This window comes from Onychomys torridus, chromosome 4, assembly GCF_903995425.1.
Source record: "Onychomys torridus chromosome 4, mOncTor1.1, whole genome shotgun sequence".
Taxonomy (NCBI): domain Eukaryota; kingdom Metazoa; phylum Chordata; class Mammalia; order Rodentia; family Cricetidae; genus Onychomys; species Onychomys torridus.
In genome coordinates this window covers 119,322,659-119,338,234 of record NC_050446.1, presented here as the reverse complement: position 1 = coordinate 119,338,234, position 15,576 = coordinate 119,322,659, and the positions used below count along the sequence as shown (strand labels likewise).

The 15,576-nt window shown below is 41.9% G+C and overlaps 1 protein-coding gene across 13 annotated transcripts in view; it reads right to left on the bottom strand.

Annotated features, from left to right (window-relative positions):
- The window catches only part of Ptprt (protein tyrosine phosphatase receptor type T), a 1,144,051-nt gene that overhangs the window by 744,296 nt on the left and 384,179 nt on the right, over window positions 1–15,576 (bottom strand). For all 13 annotated transcript variants that reach the window (XM_036185148.1, XM_036185155.1, XM_036185146.1 and 10 more), the window contains exon 3: window positions 10,502–10,773. In XM_036185148.1, the coding sequence (XP_036041041.1) occupies window positions 10,502–10,773 (272 nt within the window). The remainder of the gene's footprint in view (window positions 1–10,501; window positions 10,774–15,576) is intronic.

Genomic DNA, 15,576 nt, shown 5'->3' with positions numbered 1-15,576 from the left:
CCCTTCCTGTGTCAGCCTCCTACCAGAACCAGCCAACAACGCTTCACATTAGGAGAGTGTGCCATGCTGCCTGTTGACTTGGGTTTCCAAACAAGGCAAAAAGTCTACACTGGTGACCAGCAGTAGAAGCCAGCCATGTGCAACATTTTGAATGGATTTCAGAAATAACACTTAGCCACAATAACAAAGAATTTGAACAAGACCCTGGGTCTCCATCAGTACCTCCCTCATTGCGGTTTCAAATGAATTACAGAAGAAACTAGTTACAAATAGCCCAGTTTCCTTATTGTCTTGGAAATCAGTGTAAGCCAAGGAGACTTGATCCTGATGTGACTCTATAGTCAACTTGGACTTCCTGAGTGTCTCTCTCTCTCTCTCTCTCTCTCTCTCTCTCTCTCTCTGTGTGTGTGTGTGTGTGTGTGTGTGTGTGTGTGTGTGTGTGTGTGTGTAAGTGTGTTTGACGGCTAGAGGTCAAGCTCTTGTTGTCATCCCTAACGTGCTGCACATCTTGTTTTTTTGAGAGAGATTCTCTCACTTGGCTTAGAATTCTCCAATTAACCTAGACTGTTGGGCCAGAGCTTGCCTGTCTACACCTTCCCAGCACTGGAACTACAAGAATGTGGCACTGAAAACCTGCCTCCTTTTTTACAGGGGTGGTAGGGGTCAAATTTAAGTCCCTGTGTTTGCAGCAAGCACTTTGCTGGCTGAACCAGTTCCTAAGGCTTCCAACGTCTTCATCACACCTCTTAGGAACTAGCAGCCATCTGCAAGAAATTTTCTCCACCCTGACTCCTGCCAAAACTTTTTCTTTCCACAAGGATTTAATAATTAAGATTCCTTTGCCTCCCTTCTCTCTTCATTGAGGAGGAATGAGTATCTGTGTGAACACCATGGCCATAACCTTTCACAGTTCTAATTTACACTCCCCACAACTACATTCTCAAACTTGGACATGACACTTGGCAATGCTCTTACCCTACAACCCTCTCCTGACTGACTATTCTTTCATCTGTTTCTTAGACTCACACAGTACCTGGATCTGTACTTCCCTGGAGTCTGCCATTCACCTAGACCTCCCTATGTTCTCACCAAGCCCAGGCTACTTCTACCATGTTGGCTAATCACCAATATGTTTCCCTCTGTGAGACTAATTCCTTTTTACACTTCTTTGTGAACCTTGCCAGGCTGATTGTGGACCTTCCTTCTCCATCCACAACCCCTCCCCAGTGTTCTCCTTTCATCATCCACTCACCCAATCCCAGAAGGCACTACAGCTTCAAGAAGATCAGGGATGGGTTGACTCCGCACTTCTTACACACAAACCAATTCTTCCTCCACACCAACCACAATCTCTGCAAGTAAGTCAGAACTCTCAAACCTGGCTGATCCTTGCTGAAGCTTCAAGAACCTTGCTTGGGCTCTTTGGGGCTTTCCTTTGCTACTCTGTATTTCCAGGCCCTCCCCTTTTCCCTCTGACTTTAACATATATAAGTGGTTTTAGCTTTTCCTATTCTTGAAAAACTACCTCTCTATAGTAAGTTCTTCTTTGTGGCTAGTTGTATTTCAATCACAATTCTTAGTAGTTTATTTTATTTTATTTTATTTTATTTTATTTTATTTTATTTTATTTTATTTTATTTTATTGGTTTTTCAAGACAGGGTTTCTCTGTGTAGCTTTGGAGCCTGTTCTGGAACTCACTCTGTAGCCCAGGCTGGCCTTGAACTCACAGAGATCTGCCTGCCTCTGCCTCCCAAGTACTGGGATTAAAGGTGTGTGCCACCACTGCCTGGTAATTCTCAGTAGTTTAAAAAGCCTTTTTTCCCATTTCCTTGCTTCCACCACAAAATGTTAAGTATAAAAATCCCAATCAGTCACAAATATTCCTCTCCAGATTGTTTTCATTACAGACACTAATATTCTAATTACTAGACCTGATGAAACTTCCCCAAAATTCTCTCTTATTTTCAGAAGGAAGATGGTGGGACTAGAGAGATGGCTCAGCAGTTAAGAGCATGGGCTGCTTATCCAGAGATCCTGAGTTCAATTCTCAGCAACCATATTGTGGCTCATAACCTTCTATAACTGTCCCATGGAACCTGATGTCCTCTTCTTGTACATGTAGACAAAACATTTATATACATAAAATACATAAATAAAAAATTATATAAAAAAGAAGAAAAGCTCCGTGTTTTGAGCCCTAGTGTCTGCACTTATAATTGCAATATCTACCCTGTTAGGTAATTTTTCAGGTGGAGGGAATTAATATCCTATTGAGACTGTTAGACACATAGTATTCTCAATGAATGTCTACTATAATTATTATTACTACTTGACAATGCTTCTGCAATTGTCAGTATTCGCAGCTTGTCTCTTTCCCAGTCTCTACTTGGGCTCAAAGGACACTTCACATTTGATTTTTCTCACATATACGAGGCCATCCTGTCATGAGTTTATAGGCACTCCTCCATCTCCATCCTTTTGGAGATCGTGTTTCCTCTACTCTCCATCTGACTGCACACATTCACCCTTCAGCGTTTGCCAATTCATTGGCAATGCCAAGCCCAGCTCTGTGTCCCATTTCTTTCATCAGGACATTAATCAGCATCATCTAATCAGCTCACAATCAAGAGGTTTCCTCACATGTTCTGTATGTAACAGTTCTGAGCATATTAATACCCAATGGGCTGTCCCTCCTAAAATACAGTGTTATAACCTTCCCGCTCATCATAGCTGAACACCTGGACAACTATATGGGCTTCTACTTCAACTTCATCCCTTATCTTCAGTTTCTTTTTAATTCTACCCTAGTAGAGTTGCTCAAATATGCCCCTGTTTTTCCATCTCTTTTATTAGGGAGATCATGGGGAGCAGCCATTTGTGAGTCAAAGCCAGTTAGGTATCAGTGCCAGTTTTTAATTTAGCCTGTAATTGTTCTACCACAGTGATGACCTCCAAAATGAAACCCCTGTCCTGTCCCTACTACACCGCTCAAGTCTGTGGTTGAACAAGAAAGTAGGTGGCGAGAGCAATAGGAACTCATGTTGTTCAGGCCAGTGAGTTCAAAAGTCAGTGCTCTCAGTGGGTCCTGGAGCTCTAGCGGCTATACTGAGAGAGCAGGAAGAGAAGTGGTAATGACCATGAAGAGGCAGTCTCATTGGTGATGAGATCCATTCATGAAATCTGAAATCTGAGAGTATTATGAAATGATGGGGGAGTGATAGACATACAGCATAGTTGCTTCTGCACAATGACCACTCTTGAAAAGCATTTTCCTAAAACAGTACAAACCTTCAGAGAGAATTAACACATAGGATTGTGTGTGACCTGAAAAAAGCATGCAGAGATAAAAGAATGATCTTTCCTTCATCCTGCAGAAGGGGAACCTATAGAAGTCTTTCTATAAAGAACCAAATACCTACGTGTGTGTGTGTGTGTGTGTGTGTGTGTGTGTGTGTGTGTGTGAGAGAGAGAGAGAGAGAGAGAGAGAGAGAGAGAAAATAATTCAATGGAAAAACTGAAGTTCATAGAAAAAATTAAAATAGAATATATAAAGCAAATATATTTCAAAAGAAATAGTAGGAAAAGCATTCATACTGTGAAATAAAAATTACAAATACAAGACAAATGTTTCTGTTTTGACAATAAATATAAATGGGTTAAAATAGAGGAAAACACCCAGACTGTCTAAATAATCAAAGTCTAATTGTATGCTTTAAGATAAACACCTAAGACAGAATGACTCAGTAACCTTACAAATAAGGAGTGGAACAAAGACACAATAAGGGGAATGCAAGTGGACAGAAAACAATTGTTACAAAAAATAACATGATTATTTCAAAGTAGGTTTTTAACCAAACTGAAAAATATAAACCATTAAGTAGACTAATTTGACCACTAAAAGATGCATCCAGAGACCTACAGGACAAGAAACTTGAAAGGAAAATGATGATGGAGGGAAAAGAACATAGTGTCTAAAGACTTTGATCTGTTTTTTGTCAGTCAAATAGAAAACTCAATACAACAAATATATATTTTTTCTCAAATGTGTTAATGAATATATTGAGAAAGCAAAATTTCTGTTCAAATGCTCAAGGATTTATAAAGAGATCATAAGCTAGATTACAGTGTAACATCAATAAGTCTCCTAATGAATAAAATTTGTATAGGTTTGGTTTTATACATTTTTGTAACCAAATTTTCTAAAACTATAAAATAATAACAATCTTAGAAATCAAGTCCTTAAAAGTTATACAATGAATATTAATGACTATGATGTTGTAGATGTTTCTTATGTTACCAACAGTCTGAAACAAAGTCAAATGACAACCTGAGAACAAGACATGTAATATACCTTCCAGTTAAAAGAAGCATATCCTTCTTATTTGGGAAGTTCCAAAGAATTATTTACAGTCAAAAAAAGAAATGAATAGTCTACCCCAAGCCCCACAAAATCTGGCAAGCTATTTCAATAGAAAATTGCAATAGATAAAATAGAAAAGATATTAATCTCTGAGTGCAAATTTCTGAAATGTCATGGAGGATGTTTAGACATATTTTAGAAGACTTCCATTGCATTGGGTGATGATGACTGCTCCACCACTCTGCATTGGAATGAGAGGTGCTGATTACTGGCTAGGTCTTAACCAGGGCCATTTTCTAAGTACAAACACCACAAAGGAGGACGCCAATATCCTCCAGAAAGAAATGTGCACCCAGGAGCTGTGAACAGAGAGATAATGACTATCTTTGGTCATGAAAATAACAGAAATGATGGAGGTAGACATAAGTGGAGAAGACCTGAGAGTACTCTAGAGATAGATGTCTCCAAGGAGCAGGAAGGGAAGGGGTGGAAATGGGTGGAATATTTAAGTAGGCTACACACCCAGAATGGCAAAGGACACTCAAAGAAGCAGGGACCCCAGGTTCCAAGACCATAGTGGGAGGCCTGATCCGAGTATCTCAAGCTCTGTGAAGGACGTTCCACAGCCTCAAGGCTGCTGCATGGAACCTGCTGTCAACAACAGCTAGCTTGGTCCTAAAGCCCTGCTGGAGACCTCCTGATGTAGCTATGAGGAGGGGGCTTACACAAGCCAGTTCAAACTTGCCTCTGTGCAGAGTCAAAGCCTGGAAGCAACTCCCAGGAAAGACTCAGAGAGGATTACACTAAACTTAAAAAAAAAAAAAAAAACATGATGTGTATGTTTGGGGAAGGGTGTGAACATATCAGGTCACGGCTTAAGAGACCAAGGTTTCTCTATGATCTTCTGCAATCCTTCTGCAGAAAACACAGCAAAAATTTCAAAGGGCTGCAAACATTTCTTAAAAGATAAGAGAAAAAATGTTGGCTTATCAGAGTCCCTCTTAGGAAGAGTGCTCTGCAGGCATTATGGGGAAGATTGCTTAGAGTACAATCAAGGGACATTCTTTCCCACTCCAGCTCACAGAGGCTTCTATAGGAGGAGGAACATTTGCTACATAATAGAGATGGAGTGTGGGAAAAGAGCTAGGGTCGGAGTCAAAGGGTAGGATAGAGGGTGAACTGCTGTTATAAAATCTCCTAAACTGTCACTGTCCATACTAAACCTAAAATGCCAGATGCTGGGTAGATCTGGAGAAAGGGACTGAGCTCTGAGGACACGTATACCAACATCAGGTGAGTCCTTCATTTCAAGGGTTTGTGGAGCACTTTACTATGCTGAATAAAAGGCCATTACATAAGCAGGAAATAGAGAGAAGAGCAGGCAGGTGGCTGAAAAGTTAGTAATAGTGTTATCTTTTCCCCTAAATATTGGGGGAAACTCAGAGCCACTAAAATATGAACTCGAATTGATATCACCTGGAAAGAGGCAGACACCAGAAGCACAAAGCTTCACAGGCACTGGATCAGCTTTCCAGCAGAGGCAGGCAGCAGTGGGGTGGGGCATGTGGGCTGCCAAGGGATTTTTCTCACCTGGGGCCCTGCAGAAGGCCCAGCATTCCAAAGTCCAATAATATGAAAGATGACATTTTTGTTTATTACAGAGCTAAAGCCAATTTTAGGACTGTGAAATATGACTTTAATAAATGAATACACAAACCCATAAGGTTCAAAGCCCAGCAATGCTGAAAAACCAAATTTGACTCAGTCCACAGGATCTACGCACAGGACTGGCCTTGAAGTCTGGAGAATTTCAAAACCCATTCCGCTCCTGTCTTAGTCTCTTGAGGGGTCCCCTTTCTCATTATTCTACCCATGAATGTGTGTATTCATGTGTTGGAATCTGGGCAGTCACAGGAATTTAGGTGTCTGTGTGTGCTCAGCTGTGCTTGTGGCCACGTGAGTGTCCAGAAATGGCTGAGTGTGCACGGGGGTGACACATGATTTTTCCATGACACTGCTCTCAACACATGAGTGATTTCTCCTCACTCACAAAGCTCAGAGCAAAGGGAATGGAGGAGGATGGAAATTGTTTGGCAGTCTCTTGGTAAGGCTACTTACCTAAGAAAAGGCACAGAGGCCACAGAAGACAAGCTCAACAACGCTGTGTCATTCTTCAGTGATGGCTTCCTCCCTCCACTTTCTTTCCCTCTATTTCCGGTCCTAATTCCTTCCAATCACTTCAAGCCTGGCATGTCTCCCCATGTGGGATCGACTTTAATCTACAGAGTGACCCATCTTGGTACCTGTTCCTCTTTCTATCTTATATGTGATGCCATTGGGATCCTCCTCAATGATAGATGACAGGACACAGGTGATATCACATAGCTAGAGAGCAGCAGATTCCCAGTATTTAGGCAAAATGCTTCATCAAAACACAGGATACAGAGCTCAGAGCTGGTGAATGTGAACAGGATGATGGGAACATTGATTTACCAATAATATCCCCTGTGTTAGAAGACTGAATCTGTTGCCACCAGAAACAGGGAGCTTCTGCACTAATACATGAGATACAGAAATAGCCTACCACAGGGCCAGAGGGATGACAGCTCATCAAATGCCCTTTGTTCCTCAATCTCCATCAAAGAGCAAGGCAAATGGAGGGACAGTCCCTTTTCTGGGTCAATTGTCATGTTTAGTATACTTCAAGCCATGACCCTCTCCTAAATCTACTCACAGAGGGCTCTTAAAAGGTCTGACTGAGACCAGGCAGTGGTGGCACACACCTTTAATCTCAGCACTCAGGAGGCAGAGCCAGGAGGATCTCTGTGAGTTCAAGGCCAGCCTGGGCTACCAGGTGAATTCCAGGAAAAGCGCAAAGCTACACAGAGAAACCCTGTCTTGATAAACCAAAAAAAAAAAAAAAAAAAAAAAAAAAAGGTCTGAATGAAGCCTGAGGCCTCAATGGAAGTATTCATGAGTTTTTGGAGACAGCAGATGTTTAAACTCAGAGGTACAGTGAGACAGTGAAAATACTCTGGAGACCAGGAATTTCAGCTGAGGCCCAAGATTTGTCAATGCTTTCCTATGTGCTGGACTTTGTAATATATTTCTCAGCCTCATCCACATCAGAGCATAGCACATTGAGACCTGGAAGCCAAAACTGGGCCATCAGCTATTGCTACACATAAAACTTGACTGGAACAGCTACATCTATTCATTTACATATTGTGAAGGTCTGCTTTCATGGCACAACAGCAGAGTTAGGTGATGACGACAGACACTTTAAGGCCCACCATTTTCCTTCTGGTGCACAATAGGGATAAGCCAAAACTACGTGGGCCAACAAACATGCTCTAAATCTCTATGGACATAGACATTGTGTAATTTAGCAATCCCAAATGGTCCCCATGATGCTCAACAACTCACCAAGACAAGAAAAGTAAACCAGGGCTATCTCAAATAAGTCAGGAAGCTGGGACACCACTCCCTAGAATATGACCTCTATGCTAAGAGGGTCACACACTAAAAACAGGTCAAGGTCAAACTTCCATAGCAGATAGTAGATTGAATACCAACACACAGAATTTTTTCTGCCTTTCTATAACTCTACTTGGCTGGCTGTATTTCCTAAATAGAAATGCCACATAGTTTTCCCAAACCCTGGGTTACTTCACCTTCACCAAAGAGTGTCTCACAAAACAGCTAATGCCAGTTCTTTCCAAGACAGCAAGAAGAACTCCCCTCATCCACAAAACCCTGCAAGAACAAAACTGGAGGCTATACCCCAAAAGCAACCTAGACATCTGACATGCAAGCTATGTCACACGGGTGTTTGATAATGTAAATTGGTAATAAAAGCTAAGCTGAGCTGGTCAGACACCATATGCAGCCTTAATTTATGCCACACCTTATGAATATGCATAAGTTTTATGGTCAGGATATCTGTACACTTGACTCTGGTGTGCCATGAAGAGCCTGTGATGGGTGTTACTTACAGAGCACATGGAGAATGCAAACGTTATAACCTTGTAAATTGCAAATACTGTGAATTCTGAAACATATCTAACACTGTGAATGCCAGATCAAGGTTTGTGGACCTGGTACTACTTAAAAAACATCTTTACAAGGGGAGAAAAGACAAAAAAATAATGAGACCAAAGGTACCTTTCTCAAAACATCTATAATGAAAAATAGGTCCCAATATTAATGACACACCTGTTAAAACCATTATATTCTCTTTTTAGCCACTTTTCTTGGTAAGACATTGCTGCTTTCACAAAGGAAGCAAGTGCTATACCTGATACAAAATGAGTACAGTCCATATTCATTACCACAACGCCAGGCTCTGCCTGCCTCTTCTCTGCATTTCTGAAAGGATATTTTGCACTGTGCCTATAACATAAGCACTCAATAAATAGTAGGTATCATCCTCCTCCTCCTCCTCCTCATCATCATCATCATCCCCTCAGCATCACCATCATGATCATCATCATTCTCTCCCCTCTAATTCTAGAAGAATTACAGGAAATGCCTAACAAAGGACAATGCTATCAGTCTAAAAACAAATCACAAACCACTGAAGATAAAATGGGAAATAGATGTGGCAAAAATCTAGGCTAAGTATTGAAGGCAATTGAGTATTAAATTCTGATTTTTAGTTGCCAAAGCAAAGAAGAAATAGGGCTGAAACTGCCTCATTAATGTAAACAGGCAAGCTCAGTTGAGAAATACGTTCCTAACACCAACAGACTGAAAGAGCTACAAACTAGGTGTGGAACTCAGGGCCATCTAAGAAGCCCTGGTCATTCATCTGCCACCCTTGGGTCTACCTTCCACTTCAGACACTATAGGATGTCTCCAAAATGCAGATTTGTAGCATTTGTAGCCTATCTGAAAACTTTCATCAGTGAGACTGGGAACTGAAACTAGGGACAAGGGTGCCCGTGGATGAAGGAAACGCTCTAAAATGGGTGGCAGTAAATGCAGAATGCAGTAGCTTCACTTAGAAAAGCACTAGACTGCACACCTAAACAAAGGTCGATTTCATGATACGAACATTTTAACTAAGGATGTTTTTAAAGAAAAAGTCTCAATAATTTTGGCTTACACCTGCCTGGAGTTGTACCCTGCAAACAGTATGTGGATGGTGTGGGTCTGTATTATTTCTCTTTATCCACAATGAGACAAGTATGGTAAGTAAGAATAAGGTTCAAAGCAGACACAACAATTTGGCATTGCAACAACATAATTAAGTGTGGTTTATAAAAGTATTGGTCCATAATGACTTAGGAGAGAGTAGAGTGGTCCTTCCTTCTCAACCGGTAGTTTGTGAATCACTGCTCTAGGACTGGCTTATTAGCCTGACCTTCAAACCCCCATGAGTTACATGCTCTGGAAGGTCCTTCCCTGTATATCTCATCTGCTAGATATCCTCAAAGGACTTTGTTTCTGCTGGGCATGATTACATACACATGGAATTCTAGCACTTGGGAAGCTGAGGCAAGAGTATTGATGTAAGTTCAAGGCCAACCTGGGACGCATTATAAGTTCAGGATACTCTGGGCTACAGTGTGAGACCCTGGGCATGGGGAGAACCACCAAAAACAAACAATAGTAAGAAAAACAAAAAAGAGAACTTAGTTTCCAAAATTATTCAAAATCTCTCACTCTCTCATGCTCCATCTCCTGTATAATCACTTTCCCAGATATCTCAAACGTCTTGCCCTCCTTTCCAGTCTAGCTTAATTCAATCTTCCAAATTGGGCCTTGCTGTCTTCTCTTCTTAGACACTACCCTATTGCCCCTCCAACCAAATAGCCTCTACCTGACTAGTCAGCTTATCTCTCTGAACCTCAGCCCTTTCATGTGTGGAATCCAATTGGGAGTTTATAAGAGGCTCCAGTACCTGCATTCCTCCACATGAACTTGGCGATGCTGGCACTGTCCCTTCCTGATGACCTCTGGAGAGACAGGGGCTATGCTGGGTCACCTCTGCATCCCTGGAAAAGCCTCTTCAGCATGAGTTATTCAAATGACTAAACAAATAGAGTTCTTGCTAGGCCTATCCACTCTAGGAAAGGCAAGAATAAAGATATGTAATTGTTACCTGCTAGAAAGAGAGCAAGGTTAAAGTGTTGTACCTGGTAGAAATGAGGCCAGAAGGTGCTGATGGCAAGTTCTGCTTTCACCCAGCCCTCGGTGACAACCCCAGACACGTTCCAGACAGGGTTCCCTTGGGGACCACCGTTGACCTTCACGTAGACATTCAGGGCTCCTGGGCTGGAGCGGTCTCGGCTGGAGAAGTAGTAATGGAAGTCAATGCAGTGGGTGTCGTTCTCCTTCAGGGTTGGCAGAAGAAGATGGGCTTTCTGGCCTGAAGCCCTTCCGGAGCTGTTGACCATCATGAAGGACCCTAGAGACCCACAGTGGGTAGCAAACAGAAACAAAGAGAGATGTCCTTCTGAAAACTTGTCACACCCATACATGGTACCTAGTAGGGAGGTTGGAAATAAGGTCCTGTTAGGTGACAGGTTAGGTTGACTCTGAGTAAACCACATCCCCTTTCGGGGTCTGAGGAGGACTTCCATCACTGGTGTTAAAATCCCTCCTCACAGTGGTATTGGAAGGAGGAGGAGTTAGATGGCACTACACAGGAAGCATTTCTATCCAACAGATTGCTTATCATGAAGAGCAGGACCCTGAAGGAAGCAAGGGATTAAAAACCCAAGAAGAGAGTTAACCACAGTCTCTACAGGTGAAATGGGATGGGAAATAGCCTCACAGAAGCTGAGGCTTGTTCCAGCTGAGGCAGAACCTCTGCAATATGGAAGGGCCCTGTGTATAGACAGATGCCATCTGGATTTCTGCACTCATCATAGGAGCCTCCATATTAAAGGAGACCATATCCAAATAAAGCATATCTGAGAAAGAAATATATCCACCCCCATAAGTGTGAGAACCAACTATAAGATGCTTGAGAAGAAATGCAAAGTGAATGGTACTCTAAGAATGGCACACTTGGAGATTCAATATTAACAGTAAGTATCTATTGGTAGAACATATAACTGCTTCTAATAGCTATAATTGCTTCTAAGCATGCAAAATGCTGTGCCATATACCTGATTGTGCCTCTTTCCAGCTGCTGTGACAAGTAGAAACTGTCTCCTGTTTTCTACCCCTCTCTGGATCCAAGTCCTTTGGCACTGGCTTTACAGTCCCTTCTATAGAATCAGAGGCTAGCTCTTGACACTGGGCTCCATTATGTGACTTGCAAATAGAAGCTACATAGATGTTAAAAGGTGCCATTTTAGCTAGGCTGGCCTTCTGGCACTACTTTTTTGGTGATAAGAAACTAATGTCCCAATTGGCTTGGGATGAAGAATTAACATACACAGGCAATCCACAGGTAAAGATCCACGCTCTACAACTTGAAAGCAAGATGCACAGGCATGTGGTCAACATATCTAACCTGCATCAGTCAACCTGCAATCGATGCATGGATCAGTGAGTATAAGAATCAATGCTTACTGTTGTTTGCCACTGCTTTCCTCCTGAGTGTTCATACAACATTGCTGTGACAATGGCTAACTGATAAAGCTTCCCAAGAACAAGACTCAGATCCATCACTATGAAGAGGCAAATCTCAGCTCATTATGCAACAGATTTTTATCACAAGTGAAATTTGTGTAAAATGGAATCAACTGCCCAGAGACAAAGTGAGTCCTCTTCACTGCAGGTGGCTCCTCAAAGCCTGCACCAACTGAGTTATCTAAGAGAATTTCACAGTTGAGGAGGGAGGCTGAAATCTGCAACTTAAAAGTCTTATGATTCTCCTGAACAAAATGCATCATAAAACACAGTAGATAAACTCCAGTAATGCTGGGGAAAATGTTTTCTATCTAGAAAACAAAAATTGCTTTGAAATCTTTTTGTGACCACTAAAATCATTCTGAATGAAATCTTAAGATCCCTTATCCCCAGGCAAAATGAGCACTTCAGTAGCCATAAGTCGCCTTGCTCACCCTGATACCAGGACTAAGAGCTGAAGATAATAAGTGCTGGGCCATCCATATCTTGTTGAGGTTTTAGACAGTACAGACCATTTACACCTTGTCTCCTGGGTTCTAAACAAATTTACAAGTGGACACAGAAGGGAGATTATATTTAAAACCTCTATACAATTGCCCACAAAGCTGGATTAAAGAAAATATTAACCTTGAAGACAAATTAGGCTTCAAGTACTCCCCATGTTCAAGCATTAAAAAAAAAAAAAAAAAAAAAGACTAGATGCCCTGCAATCTATCCCTAACTCAATCCAGATTCCTAAGGGAAAGCTGTTCTTCAAGGATGATGACTGGGGGCTTTAGAGTGAGTTCACATTAAAACAAACAAACAACCAAAAACTCAACAAGGAAGCTAAATACCAAGGACCAAGAAAACTGCAGTCAGATTTTCAATAACCTACCAATCAGAAAACTCACCCAGCTCCTGGATACTATCCAACAGAAGTGGAACAAAAGTTGTCCATCGTGTAAAGAACCTCCCTTTATGAACTGGCAATAACTGAAGGTAAGTGTAAAGATGTTTCCCTATTACAGATGCTATCTAACTATCAAAATCCCCCAATGAACTAGCAAGAAATAAATCATTAAAGGGGGAAACAGAGGCTCAGTGATGAGACTGAGCCAACATCCATACCTGCCCTTGCTAGTCTACACACAGGCTCCTAATGGGTCTCCTTGATAGATGGGCTTACAGCCCACAAGCTTCACAAAGAGTGGTGGGCTGTCTTTGCCACAGAGTAGTCATGCCTCTCCCAAGAAGAGAGGCAGCCTGAGAAGTGCAATATGCTGAACTCTCTCCATGCCAGGTTGCATGATGGATTCTGTATACAGTCAGCTCCTGTCCACCTGTCAATCTACATTACACATGTACCCATAGCTTCTTATACTCCACAGCCGAGAAAGTTAGGAAAGTTAGGTCCTTCCAACACCTCTTGTCACCATTTCTGTTCTTCCCGGATTCAGTAGCTGAGCAAGCCTACAGAGGATGCAGCATTTATCTTATTTAGTACAGCTTCATACAACTCTGGACACAGAAACATTGTTCAGAGGGAATAGAGAACCCAGTTTGAAAGAAGTCAGAGTATGGTGTGTACCTATTCCATGCTCAGTCCTTAACAAATGGCTCCTTCTCATGCTTACATCCATCCTTCATTATCTTCTCTTCCTAACAGATGGTCCTTCATACACAGCCTCAGCATTACCCAAGAGCTCAGAAGACATGAGAATATCAGACCCCTGCATTCCTGTGCAGTCTGCACTTACATTTCTATCAAAAGCCTCAAGTGACAATGCACACACACGAAAATGTGGGAGTGACTGGTCCCTTCCCTTCTCCCATCCACTTGAATGTTCAGGATTTCACGAATCCAGGGGAGGTAGAGCCATAGTGAAAGAGTCAGAGTGGTCATGACTATATTGCAGGTCAACCATTTTGGACACAAAAGGATTCTTTAGAAGGAATAAACTATAATTGGGTTATGAAGCTAATAGAATTTTGAGATTTATCTTTGTACATCAGTGTCATTATTTGGGATCCTCAGGAAGCCCCCCACTATCTCTCTCAAGCCCTTTTATTAAAGAATTGAAAGTATTAAGAAAAGTTATAAGGTGCTATAAATAATTGGGATGCTAGTAAGGGAAGCAACCCTAGGTGGTTTGAATTAGATGAGAATGTGCAAAGGCACAGAGGCAGGAAGCCACAACAGTCCCCAAAGCAAGTGTAGCATCTTAGGGGATATGGGAGAATGCACTGTTAGCCCCCTCCATGAGAGGTCTCACCACACCCTCCGGAAAAGAAAGAATCCATATCTCTGAGTCACTTGAGCCCAGGCCTGCCATTTCTAAGATTATTCAAGTGTGGGAGCCCTGTTCTACAGCGGCTCAGTGGGGCCCTCTTTGATCAACAGGTTGGCATAATTAATATCATCCCAAGGCTGTCGGTTTCCTAGAGATCAAAAATGAGCCAGTCATTACGCCAAGATCAGTCAAAAACAAGAAAGAGAGAGACTGTAAATACAGTCTTTTCCTTTGCCTTAAAAAAATATACCAATGTGATAAGGAACATAAAACAGCATTAGTTTCTTCATAGTTATTATATATAACACTGAAAATCGTGGAATTAAACCAGGAAGTACTCTCAGGCTGGCCATAAATTTTGCGTTTTCCCCCTCCATGCATAATAACGCCTTGATAAGCGCCTGTTACTGATGTGTCTGCCACACAGATACCCTTTTTGGAGGCAACACGCTTCTTAGTAGCAGATGGCGGCTATTGTGTTTACACATGAGCACCTCAGGATTGCATTTCCTCACGTCGGCAATAAAAAGAAAGTCCTAATTGAGTTTTTAATGGCTTTGCACATTGTTCATTAAGATTACATGAATGTGCCTGGGCGACTGGCAACTGAGGGCCTGCAGCTCTGAGAAGAAGAACACGGAGTGGTCCCTGAAGACAGGTGGGCTGCCAGCTTCCACAGCCAGGACCTATGAAGGGAGAAAGGATAGAGGCAGAGGCCCAAGAGCTGCTAAAAGCCAAGCAGCTGCAGCAGCATGGGAAGGATCCTGGATCTTCTTCACCAGACACCAAGTTTTCCTTCTGGGTATGTTATTTGTTAGAGATGTGACTTTGAAGAAAAAGAAAATCCCCAAAGCCCTCAAGCTTCGCTACAATCTTCGTGTATGTCTTGCTAATTGAATCAATCTGTAGTATGGCGTATATAGTGACACATGAGGTAAGGTAATGAATAGTAACAAGTGTGCCAGTGTATCACTGCACAGGGATGAATCATAATGAAATGGAGGTACATATTCCTTGACGTCATATTCCTCCATGATGTACTTCTGATAGCCTCGTGATTTGGCAGAACAAAATGCTAGTAAGCAGCAGTATGCTATATGACATTTAAAGACGCTGGTGAGATCTAACACCAAAGAAGTGCTGGTTAGGTGAACCTAGCAGAATACACGAGAGAATTGGTGATCTAAATGACCAATTGTATGAGACGTCGATTAATCTCCACCGAGAATATGGAAGCCCATTGTTAAGGACTGAGCCGATGGAGGCTATTGTTACAGCTATCAACTGTTCAGACTACTTCTCTACTTCTTATCAAAAACCTGGTAGTTCCCTCCACATCTGATGGCACAACCCAG